Genomic DNA, 12,797 nt, shown 5'->3' with positions numbered 1-12,797 from the left:
CAGGGAGACAAGGCGGTGCAGTGAGGAGAAAGTGGCACTCAGCCTCCAGAAGGTCAGGGATGGTGGGTGCTGGACAGGACCACCAGGAGCCATCTAATTTGCCTCCCTATTTTTAGGCAGGCTGGATCCACAGGCATTCCTGTTTTTTTTTTTTTTTAAATGACTAAGTCACTGCATGGCCCAGCAGATTCTTTTTTTTTTTAATATTTATTTATTTAGCTGTGCTGAGTCTTAGTTGCAACATGCGGGATCTAGTTGCCTGACCAAGGATCAAACCCGAGCCCCCTGCACTGGGAGTGTGGACTCTTAGCCACTGGACCACAAGGGTCTCAGCAAATTTTTTTTTTTTTAATTGATTGCACGTTTAGTCTTAGAGCCGCCTGGTCAGTCGTTGTCACAGGGCACGGAGAGCCTCCACTTGCTGTGGTCCTTGGCGCTATGGCAACTTGGCGGGGATTGGAAACCTTGGGGGTGGTGGGCCACTCAGCTTCGCACCTGCCACTCTTTCTCCAGCCTCTGACAGTGTCATGCTGCCCGTTCACTCAACAGTGCCCTTTGCACAGGTTGCCACGTGTAATCCTTACTCCTGCTTTTGAAATCTATTTCTATTATCACCCAGGAAAGGGAACAAATTATCACCATGTTGGGATAGTAACTTTTCCTCTGGTCTTTGGGGCCTGAGTAGGCAGGGCTGGGCATTAGAAATTTTACGTGAGTAATGAGGGAGAGAGGAATTACAGGTCTGTCTCCATGTCGTGGCGAAGGTGCCACCTCACTAGCCTGGAAATGGTCATTCAGCCTCAGCCTGTGTTGGGTTCAGGTCTCATCACAGCTGCCATCAGGATCTACCATCTGCCCATACTTCTTGTCAATATGAAATAAAGGCTTGAACCTTTTCCATTAGCAACACCTACACACATCAACTCAAACAAATGAATATTTCCACTTGGAGTAATTCATTTGGTTGGAAGATGTTCATCTGCCAGTGATGAGGATTCTCCCATCCCCTAAAAATGAAGGGCACAGTTGAGCTTATGTCCTTAAAAAACCCCAGGTTGCCGTATGCACTCTCCAGCTCTCCCACCTCCCCCTTCTCCCTTCTCTAGTTGACATGCTCTGACTTTTCCTGTTCACCCTCCAGACTGCAAATGCAATGAAGAAATGAGGACTAGGGCAAGAAACAGGGTGAGACATTCTAGGATTGCTCAAGCTGCAGGCCTTACTCATGTTCTGCTATTAAGGACGGCCTCACTGTGTTGTCAGCAGGCCGCTCTTTCTCTTCTCCAAGTTCATCAAAAGCTTATTTCATCTCCACAGCACCTGGGCCACTTCATGGCATGCTCATAGACAACTGCTAACCAGAGGGCTTCAGAATTCTCTCATGTAGCCATTTTTACCTTGAGCCACTTCCTTTTTTTTTTTTTTTTTCTCCACTGACTGAGAGCTGTAAATACAATACGTGAGGACTACCTCAATTAATGGTGGGTGCAGTGCCTCAAACCTCTGTAATTGCTATTGCTTGTGACACATAAAACTCTGCTCACCAGACAAAGACAGAGGAGGCAGAGAAGTTAGCTGAGTGGAAGCAGTATGTTTTATAAAGAATTGGAGTATTATTTATCATGTTCTCCAATAGTACTTGTAAGTAAAGCAAAATAAGGGCATTTTTTTTCCCAGGAGAACTAGCTTATACTATAATTTGAAATAAACTGATAAATTAGACTGTAAAGTTAGGGGAAAAAACACAATAAAAGAAACCTTTATTTTTTATTTTTTAAACCCTTGGTATGAAAACATTTTTATTGAATTTTCCTCACTACTGTTAAGACTCTGAAATTATTTCAGATTCAGGAGGAATCACACATACTGTATCTAAATTATATTATTAAAGTAGTAGAGTGAGTAGGTTTTATAGCCATACCAACTGTACATGTACAATTTTAGTAAAAAAAAAAAAAAAAAAATCAATCTTGCCAGGCTGGGCTCAGTGGCCAAAACTAACCACTGAAATTCAACAAGGATAAACATGATATTATGAACTTGGAGTCAGAAATATTGAAAGCATATATACAGAACTGATTGAAGGGCTTGAAGCTTAATGATGGCTAACAATGAAAAGAACGAAGGGTATTAGTTGACTGTGGTTTCAGTGTAAACATTGACATGAGTGCCAATGAAGCCTTGTAAAAGCTTCCATAAAATAAAGGATGGGGCTTGAGTTATTATTAATAACTGCTCTACTCTGCAGGAGACTGACCACCCCTGGACTGTGTTTGATCAAAGGCAAAGTGTAATGAGTCCTAAGGAGAGAGACCAGTGTGGTCAGGGGACAATACCCTTATGAAGAATGGTTAAAGGAACTGGGGGAGTTTTAGTTGGAAGAAAACATGATCTAGGGGAACATAATGTGTCTTTATTGTTTTAATAATTATTACTGAGGAGAGGGTTCCTGAGAAGAAAGCCAGACCAAGGAGTGGAAGACATCCAGAAGACCTGAGCTGAAAGTCAAGAGTGACTTCTCTGCTGGCTGTGCAGGGCTGTCCCTGTCAGCCAGGGTGTCCTGGAGGGAAGAAGTCTCTCCTGGGTGGGCTAGGGGACCCGGTGTCCTCCATGGCTCCTTCCAAGCGGAGGACCCAGGGACCTCATTACTGATGCAGATAGCACTGAGGCCCACACACTGGGCAGTCAAAACTGAGCCGAGTTGATGGGTTAATGTTAAACACACAGAGAAGACAGAGGAGCAAACAGAACCTTAACCTGATTATTAACAGTTGTTTACTTCAGGAAAGGGTTAGGAACATCAACTCTTTCCCACCAGCCCCCTTTCAAAGATCTCATCCCAAATCCTCCCACTCAGGAAATCGGGGGGCATCTACACCCGGTTTAGCATACATTCTCCAAAAGGCCCCAGGATAGGCATACAGACTAACTGAGGGATCAGTCTGGGGCATCTCTGGGCCCTTATACCTCTCACCACTGTCAGATCCCCAGAAGGAGATGGCTACAAAGTCCAGGACTTCTCTTGTCTGCAGCGGTGTGGGCCCATACCCGAGGTGTGCATGCCTGTGTGCTGGGACTCTAACTCTGCTCCCAGTACTGACATTTAGACGTTCCAGGTGGGACATGATGTCCATTCCTGGCTTCCCTTCCCAGAGACTTGGATGCACCTTTTAATCTTCCCTCCCAGAACCATAAGGACTCACTAGGTAAAGCCACTGGCTTTACATACTTTACATAATGAAAAATACTTGGCCCAATAAGACGACTCAAGGGTTACCTTGCTGCCAGAAGCCAGGGCATAGCCTCCTCCCACCAGAATGACGATCTCCCAGGGCATGGTCTTCTGGAAGTCCTTCCACGTGATGATGGACTCCATGCCCAGCGAGGGCCCCCGGTCCTCCCCTAGATGACAGGGAGGCAGAGCCAGGTGAACCCTCCTGGTGTGATTCGTGGAGACAGGGGTCTCGTTGTTGAACGAGAGGATACTCTGCTACGCCGGGAGGAGTCAGAAGGGCTTTGGTAAGGCTCCTTCCAGAAATTCTGAACTTAGACCATTATTTGACTGGAGCCAGGCCCGACTCTTCCCTTGAACTCCTCTCACCATCTCTCTTTTTCCCGAAGCAAGGCTTCTTCGCTGGAATCAGGAAGAGGAGGAAGCCAAGGAAGACAGAGACCGTGGCATCGGTGCGATAGCCCTTCCTGCCAGAGACAAGCAGAGCTGAGGAGGAGAGTCAGGAGGCCCAGGGGTCACACCGGGCCTGGGACAGCCTGTCTGAACGTGGTGCCTTTCCAGGGCACCTAGTCTAGTGGGGACCTCAGCCTTCCTTCTGGCCAGCTGCTCCCATGCCATCCACTGGTGGATTTAATGTCTGGAGGCAGGGCCTGGCTAGGGTAGATGTCTTAGTGTGAATTTATGGACCTGTTGGAAGGAGTGAGCAGGAGTTATTTTAGATAGAGGAGAAGAGAAAAGGAGGAGTTCTCTTTCCTGGGAGGGTCACAAGCTGGCGCTGAGAGCTTGTGGCCTGTGGCCCTGGCCCTCGGAAATATGGGGGGCAGGACACGCCTCGGCCACTGTGACCATAGCCTTTACAGGTGGTATTTTACTCTACATTTTCTCCTTTCACTCTCGAAACAAGCACTTAAGTAACAAGACCAAGGTCATGTGGATGGTAAGTGGCAGCTCCTGACCCCAACCCTGGAGGCAGACTCCAAAGTCTATTTTCTTCCAGAGACTGCACTGCAACTTCCCTAAGAAAGGGGAATTTTTAAGAGGACAGAGTACTTCCTGGGTTCCTGACTATTCCTAAGAGTCTAGGAGAGGACCCTGGTGGGTACTGCCTGAAGAGTTCAGGTGAGGCGGTCGTTCACAAAGATGGTATCATTTACTTTTCAAAGAAGGAATCCCAACCAGGAACAAAGCCAGGCTCCCGAGTAAACCACAGCACGGTCATCAGGACGAAGAAGAATCCAGTGACCATTTCCGGGTAGCTAGAAGAGAAAACAGGAAGACCTCCTCCAGGAACGGGGACTTTCCTCTTGGCCTCCTCCCTTTGCTTCGGGATGCTCTTGCGATCAGGGTTCCAGGACTGGAGACCTGAGATGCAGCTTCTGCTCAACTACGTGGAATACTGCAACGGGGAAGGGTGGCCCCTAGGGCCTGGGGGCCAGCTTGACTTTGGCATTAAATAGCACCTCTATTTGTACTTAAGGAAAACTCCCCCAGCTCAGGAGGCCACCGAGAACAAGGCTGCTGCTTTGCGCACTTTACCTGCTGTGGTTTTCTCCTGGGAAAGAGAAAAAGGGGGAAGGGCTGATTCTTACGTAATGGCTCCCAGCTTCTCATATTCCTCTTGGATCCTCTTCTCTGATAACTCCTCCCTTTTGGTCTTCTTCTTCTTACTCAGAGAGCAGGTCTCTTTAAAACTGAGAAGGGAAGAATGAGCAGAGGAATGAAGGCCACTTCTGAAAGCAAGTGGAGAGCAAGTCTAAGCAAACACTAAACTACTGGCTGGCTGTGACGGTTCTTCTGTCCCCTCATCCCACCTATCATGCGACTTCGTCTGCCAAGATAACACAGCCCCTCAGCAGCCTTCTCCCCAGCTTCCCAGTGAATCTCTGGTATATAAATGTGAAGTCATGTCTCATGGACTTGTGTGAGGGTATTTATGTTTGGTTGTTTCTACACACTCATCTTTCCCCCGTTCCCAGTTGGGTTTTTAAATTACCTAATTAATTAGGCTACACCGTGTGGCTTGTGGGATCCTGTTCTATTCCGAATTAGAATCGAACCTGTGCCCCCTGCATTGGAAACGCAGAGTCTTAGACACTGGACTTCCAGGAAAGTCCCTACACACTCATCCTTTACATAAGTGAGAATCATTGTGATGCGGCATATGTATGTAGACGCTTGTATATTTATTTTTTTCAAGCACACAGCGTGTGTGTGTGTATCTGTCTAGAGACAGGGTTGTTTGGGGTGAACGTGGGTATAAGTTTTCAATTAGCAATACTGGGAGCATAGAAGTATACAGTTGTCATTGATTTGATGATTGTCTCTTGAATTATTTTTTTAAAAAGCTCAGAGAACATCCCCTAAGCAGTGGGAAAGTTGGGTCCCCTGGACTAATAGCAAAACATCTGGTATATCTTTCCTTTATGTGTTTGAAACTGATCAAATTTGGAGCAAGCATCAGTAATGGAAAGCTGGCTAAGTAGATTAATATTAGAAATAGTATTGTAAGAGGAATGTCTAATGTTATTTTGAGTGATATAAGCATATTTCATACAACTATTAAGTATAAATCAGTCACGTCTATAAAATTAAGCCTAAGGCAACTTCTACTTGGAGTCATTTCTTTAGAAATTAGTTCAAATTATTCTCCATGAAACTACATTAACTACTCTCCGATTCAGACCTTTATGAATCCAGCCCTTCCTCTAACCAATCAGTCAGTTGACCTTAGGAACACTACATCACAGAGCTCATAGAGAGGTGCAAAGTCCATGTGTGTTTGGAGTCTCTAGAAAACATGATGCCTGAGTCCTCGTCTACTCCACTGCCTTCTCTTCTGGGCATCCTTGATGGTTACTTGGCAGCTCCCAGTTAGGTGTCACCCTCAGGGCTTGGGCCATGGCCCTGGAGGGATGGGAGAGCCTTGCTCTCAGAGCCCCAGGACTCACTTGCAGCCCAGGAACAGCCAGTGCATCCAGAACCAGCTGACCACCAGCATGATGAGGGAGATGGGGAAGCTGAAGAGGAACCAGGTGCCAAAGTTGACCACTTCTGCAGCTGGATACTGGCTGGAAGGGAAAGAACCAGGTCAGTGGTTAGAAAAGGGTGGATTTCCATGTAGTATTTTGGGGGCTAGTAAACGAAGATCATGGCATCTGGTCCCATCACTTCATGGCAGATAGATGGGGAAACACTGGAAACAGTGTCAGACTTTATTTTTTTGGGCTCCAAAATCACTGCAGATGGTGACTGCAGCCATGAAATTAACAGACGCTTACTCCTTGGAAGGAAAGTTATGACCAACCTAGATAGCATATTCAAAAGCAGAGACATTACTTTGCCAACAAAGGTCTGTCTAGTCAAGGCTATGGTTTTTCCAGTGGTCATGTATGGATGTGAGAGTTGGACTGTGAAGAAGGCTGAGCGCCGAAGAATTGATGCTTTTGAACTGTGGTGTTGGAGAAGACTCTTGAGAGTCCCTTGGACTGCAAGGAGATCCAACCAGTCCATTCTGAAGGAGATCAACCCTGGGATTTCTTTGGAAGGAATGATGCTGAAGCTGAAACTCCAGTTCTTTGGCCACCTCATGCGAAGAGTTGACTCATTGGAAAAAACTCTGATGCTGGGAGGGATTAGGGGCAGGAGGAGAAGGGGACGACAGAGGATGAGATGGCTGGATGGCATCACTGACTTGATGGACGTGAGTCTGAGTGAACTCCGGGAGTTTGTGATGGACAGGGAGGCCTGGCATGCTGCGATTCATGGGGTCGCAAAGAGTCGGACACGACTGAGCGACTGAACTGAACTGAACTGAACTGAAGCTAAATGGTCCTTAAGAAGACATACAGCAGAGTTAACAGTACAGCTAATGATAAAAGTATGGTAATATATTATCGAGAAGTCACTTGACAGTGGCAGCTGTACTGAGCCCAGCCAAGAATTATGAAATAAGCTAAAATGGCATCCAAGCCACCAAAATTGATATCATGGAAGTGTATAAACATCACACTCAGGAGACTCACTCAGATCTGTTTCTTCTTAATTTATGTAAAGATTCTGATAAATTTACCACCCAAGACATAGACTAAAGGAATAGGAATTGTCCCAGAAACTAAACCAGAAGGGCAGAAACTCAGAGCTTGGGCAGAGTACTGTGGTGTGAAGAGCTCAGGTCCTGGGGAGTTAGGTCTTAAACTGTGCTGGATCCTTCCTCCTCCCATCTCCTTCCTCATTTTCCTTCCTCTCTCCCTGCTTGGATCCCATCCCCTCTGGTTTTCTCAGTGCCATCACTCTGTCAGTCATCCCCTCTCTCGAGTGTTTAACTATTCTCTCATCTGGATCATTCCTATCAGTGCTTAAATGTCTTTCATCTTAAAACCCCATTCTTGACCCCACTTTGTCAGTCAGTCAGTCATGTCCAACTCTTTGTGACCCCATGGAATGCAGCACGCCAGTCTTCCCTGTTTTTCACCATTTCCCGGAGCTTGCTCAAACCCATGTTCTCCTCCTGCCTTCAATCTTTCCCAGCATCAGGGTCTTTTCCAATGAGTTGGCTCTTCACAGATTGTCAGGTGGAGAGTGCTGGAGCTTCAGTTTCAGCATCAGTCCTTTCAGTGGATATTCAGGATTGATTTCCTTTAGGATTGACTGGTTTGATCTCCTTGCAGACCAAGGGACTCTCAAGAGTCTTCTCCAACACCACAGTTCCAAAGCATCAATTCTTCAGCACTCAGCTTTCTTTATGGTGCAACTCTCATATCTGCACATGACTACTGGAAAAACCATAGCTTTGACATATGGACCTTTGTCAGCAAAGTAATGTCTCTGTCTAGGTTTGTCATTGCTTTTCTTCCAACGAGCAAGCGTCTTAATTTCATGGCTGCAGTCACCATCTGCAGTGATTTTGGAGCTCAAGAAAATAAAGTCTGTGCCTATTTCCATTGTTTCTCCATTTATTCGCCATGCTTTACCCTCCCTTTATTATCACCCCATCTCTCCCCTTCCCTTCACAGCCAACTCTGCATTTCTTCATTTCCATCTTACTCCTCAAACTACTGAAATTTGGCTTCTTTTCAGGTCACTTGACCAAATTGTTCTTGCCTAGATCACCAGTAACCTCCATATCAAGAAATCTAACGGATACATTTTTGTCCTTACTTTGCCTGGTCAGTCAACAACTTTAAACAATATGGACCACTTTCTTCCTTTGGGTAGAATGACACTAGATTTTCCTCTTCTCTGTCTGATACTGTTTTATTCTCTCTTTTCTAGTCTAATTTAAATGTTTTTCTAAAAAAATATTTACCTATTATTTGGCTGTGTCAGGTCTTAGTTGCAGCACAGGGGATCTCTCATTGCGGTGCCTGTACTCTTGAGCTGTGGTGTGTGGGTTCATTTCTCTGAGGCATGTGGGATATTAGTTGCCTGACCAGAGATAGAACCTATGTCCCCTGCATTGCAAGGCAGAGTCTTAATCACTGGACCAACAGGGAAGTCCCTAAATGTTTGTGCTTAATGTTTATTCCCCTGATCTCCTTACTCTGTGTGTTCTCCCTGAGTAATCTCCGTCACTCTTAGGGCTTCAGGTTCCATATGCAAGTCACTAGGACCAGCCATCATCTACTTTGTGGGGCCCAGTGCAAAAGGCAAATGTAGGGCCGCTTGTTCACTGACAGCAGGACCTTAAAACCCACATGAGGCCCTTGTGAGCCTGGTGGCCTGGGGGTGACACGGGTGGCCACCCCGACTCCACATCTGTGTCTTTAGCCTAAAAATGGCTCTTGAGATCCAGGGACGTGTCCACCCGGACATGTCCACTTCTTTATCAGCATTTCCTCATCTTTACCCTCATGTAGGTCAAGGGCAGCTCTGTTTCCCCAGCTGCTGAAGCCCCGACTCTGAAAATGAGTCCAGGGCTTCCCCTCTCTCAGGCTTTTCCTAATCCGACCTCAGAAGCTCGCTCAGTTCAGGCCATTTCTCCTTCCACTGTTATACAGGCTGCCATCAGGTCTGTCCTGGGCACTGGCAGCAGCAGCCTGGATCATCCTCCTGCCTTTTCCTTCCCAAATTCCATTGTCCATTTTTAAAATCCAGAATGCATTTTCAAAACTGTAAATGTGATCACCTCACTCCCTGCCTATAATTCTTCAAAGGCTTCTCCCAGCTTTTTCGCATGAAGTCCAAGTTCCTTCATGGGCCTTGTGAGGCCCTGTGCGGTCTGCGTATCCACCTCCCTGGCCTCCTTTCGCCCTCTGCCATTGTCTTTATTTTCTCTGCTCTCTTGCCTCTGAGCCTCCTACACTGTTTTGTCTGGAAGATCTCCCTTTGTCTCGTTTACTCCAGCTCAGGCTCCAGGTCTCTACTTTCACTGTCACCTCTTTGGGGAGGCATTTCCTCCCTCTAGACTATTCCCCCACCCGCTCCCACCACCCTTGCAGAATCCCACCCTTCTCATCACATTTAACTGTAATGACTTGATCATTTCTCTTGGTACAAAATCATTTCTCTTGGCCCTTGGTACAAAAGCTGCTCTGATTCTATTTTCTGTCATATCCTTAGCAGCTGGGTCTGTTCCTGACACATGATGGTTTGTAAATACTTGTTGACCAAGTGGATTACTCACTTGTTGAAGTGCTCCAAGAAGATGAGGCTGGTGGAGGTGCCGATGATGGTGGTCAGGCCCCCGATGGTGGCGGCATAGGAGATGCTCAGAGAGAGGCACTTGCAGATCATTTGGTCATGCTGGGACTTGTACTTTCTTTTGAGCTCCTGGTTCCTGGAGCTGGGGGTGAGGACTGGTGGCTTTTCCTACCAAAGGAAAGTCAGTGAATTTCTCTAACCCAACTTGGGCTTCTGGCCCACAAAGCATGAAAGACCATTGTGCAATGGAAATGTTCTGAGCTTGGGTGTCAGATGGGTCCCAGTCCTAGTTCTACTCTTGCCCTGCTAGGTCATCCCCATCTGAACTATAGTTTTTCTTCTATGAAATGGGGAAAATCCAGTTTCCTCTGCCAGGTTGTTGTAAAGAGTAAATAGAAAGTACTTGGAACCCTTCCTGGTATTTAACAAATGGTAAGCTATTAATATTGTTATTTTTGTTGTTATGAATATTAACAGTTATGTTTTTTACTTGAATTCCAGTAAAACTGACTGCTCTCCACTTCATGTTTAAGTACCAAATAGAAGATGGTTATTCTCTGTGGAGTTACAATACAGTCCTGGTTGGGAAATGACTAAAAAATAAGCTTTGCATTATAGAAAGAGTCCAGCTTTCACTGGACAGAGAGTCAAAGTGTGTTTCTCTCCTCCCTTCTTTCTCACTTCTTCTTGCCTATTGATTTTTCCTCCCCTCTTTCTCTTCCCCCTCAATTTGCATAGGAATCTCAGCCTTGGCCTGGTCTTCTCAGGCCCTGCATGGTCCACGTGATGGCCTTTCAGGGTCAGAGGTTTCTGACCTCTGATCTCAGCTCTGGGCTTAAGAAGCCAGTGCCCCTCTGTCCTGCCAGGTCCATGAGACTAGGAGTAGTCTGGTACAAATGTCACCAGGCCAGGCCATGGGGAGACCGGGGGGCAGAGGCCACCCTGCCACAATTCTCAAAGCCCATAACCTCTGCCCCATCTTCCTACAAGGGCCCAGAAAAGGCTGGAGCCTTCCACATTCTCCTGAAAGAGTCCTTGATTATAAGAGCTAGAGAAGACCTCAGAGAGTCTCTGGTCCAGTGGTTTCCCATGATCCTTTCTCCTAATGAAAACTGACATGGACCTCCAATACAGGAAACAAATACGGCGTTTAATGGGCATATATCGATGTTTTAACTGAAAGTGCATTTGAATCAAGGTTCTCCTCTTATTAGCTCCAAAGCCTTGGGTACATCTCTCTGCATCTCTGTAAAAATGCAGTTCAAAGTTGCTACCTCATTGGGCCAAGACTAGAGGGCAAATGCATGGCACAGTGCTTGGTATTCAATAAACAATGGTATTTGTTTATGATGAGACGGATGTCACATAATTGAGATGATTTTGATGAACACAAAAACTTAAAATCTAGGGTTATAAGTAAGAGTTGCAGTGTGACGCCAGCTTTCACATCTGTTTTACTTCTGCATTTTTGTTTCAGTGATAAAAGTTCCAGGAAAATCAGGGAACAGAAAAGCAGTTGCCTTAAAAATCTCAGGATATGTGAACACAATATTTGCAGTGGCCCCAAAGCACCTTTGAGGAGTAGTGTGGACACTTCTGATCTAGACTGAGCCTCAGTTTTAAAGCTGACGAGACTGGGGCTCAGGCAGTGGGATAACTTGCCGAAGTCAGCAGTGAGTGGGATGCCTTGTCTCTGCGGCACACACAGACCTCACACACAGGTGGCTAAAGTGGCCTGGTGACAGCCTGCCTGCCTGACACCCTCACAGCTGCAGGAACAGTGACCCCTGGGAGCTTGGGTGTGTCACGAAGGAAACAGGATCAGGAGGTACTTCTCCATTACCTGGGATGGGTGCTGCTTCCTGCCTGGGAGGTTTGCTGTTTCGGCAGAGTTGGTGACTGTGGGCACACCATTCCGGTTCTGTCAGGACAAAGACCATCACACCATCAGGAGGAGGATGTGGGGTCTGGAGAAGCCACTGGATCACCCTGGGGGGCACCATGCCTCTGCCTGCCCTCCCTGGGGACTTGGGGAGCAGAGCCAGGGTGAACAGGTGGTAGACAGCCACCCCCACTGTGCCTGCCTCCCTTTCACAGGTTCCTGTCTGACTGGAGCCAAGCTCCCCATATGAAGAGGCTTTTGAAATATGGAAAAACATGGCTCAGTCCTTAGAGGAGAGCTTGGCTTTCTAGAACTCCATTAGCTCATGAAGAACCCTTCATTTTAACACAGAGAAAATGAAAAAGAAAATGCACACAACCAAGTCCATAGTTTGGACCGATCAAGGCCCATCCATTGGGACTGAGGTGAGAAGTGATGTAAAACCAGCCCCAGGGGAGGGGCAAGGCTGAGCAGTGTGTGGGCAACTTGACTTTCACCTTTAAACTGTCCCCTTTTGTAGTATGATTTTTGTAAATGAACCCCTCCTGAAAGGAGTCTAAGGGTGAATCCGTGGATGGCTGACTATTGGGTTTCTGTGAAGAAAGGTTAGTTAGCCTGTCCCTTTGTGAAGCTAAGCCCAGAAACCAGGCCTGGGGTTCAGAACTGCTCGAAGCCTCACATGTCCAGGCTCAGGTGAGCACCTCTGTGCCCTCCCATCTGAGAAGGTCACTGGGTTCTCGACAAGCTGCCAGGCATCTCTGTCTTTGAGTTACCTTTTTTTTGTATAAACGTTTTTTGTGGCTGCACGGTGCAGTGTGCAGGATCTCTGTTCCCCAAGCAGGGATCAAACCTGCACCCCTTGCAATGAAAAGGCAGCATCTTAACTACTGGACTGCCAGGGAAGGCCCCATGAGTCATCTTGAGGGTCTTTTAAGTATTTCAAAGCACAGAGGAAACCCAAGGCCATACCTTGTTCTGCATCAGGGAATTGAAGTCTGCATTTGACGTGCTGGAAGAGAACAAAGAAGGTGGGGAAAACAGCAG

The 12,797-nt window shown here is 46.7% G+C and overlaps 1 protein-coding gene across 2 annotated transcripts in view; it reads right to left on the bottom strand.

The window, feature by feature from the left end:
- The window catches only part of SLC13A4 (solute carrier family 13 member 4), a 41,758-nt gene that overhangs the window by 3,369 nt on the left and 25,592 nt on the right, over positions 1–12,797 (bottom strand). For both annotated transcript variants that reach the window (XM_086395424.1, XM_086395426.1), the window contains 8 exons: positions 12,723–12,762; positions 11,715–11,792; positions 9,855–10,039; positions 6,181–6,300; positions 4,822–4,923; positions 4,387–4,488; positions 3,602–3,699; positions 3,278–3,402 (listed from right to left, as the gene is read on the bottom strand). In XM_086395424.1, the coding sequence (XP_086251550.1) occupies positions 3,278–3,402; positions 3,602–3,699; positions 4,387–4,488; positions 4,822–4,923; positions 6,181–6,300; positions 9,855–10,039; positions 11,715–11,792; positions 12,723–12,762 (850 nt within the window). The remainder of the gene's footprint in view (positions 1–3,277; positions 3,403–3,601; positions 3,700–4,386; positions 4,489–4,821; positions 4,924–6,180; positions 6,301–9,854; positions 10,040–11,714; positions 11,793–12,722; positions 12,763–12,797) is intronic.

Source organism: Bos grunniens, chromosome 4 (genome assembly GCF_055505025.1).
Source record: "Bos grunniens cultivar Pamir isolate PY7600 chromosome 4, Bosgru_T2T1.0, whole genome shotgun sequence".
Lineage (NCBI taxonomy): Eukaryota > Metazoa > Chordata > Mammalia > Artiodactyla > Bovidae > Bos > Bos grunniens.
Note: the sequence above shows the minus strand (reverse complement) of the source record. Positions and strands in the feature narration are given on the sequence as shown.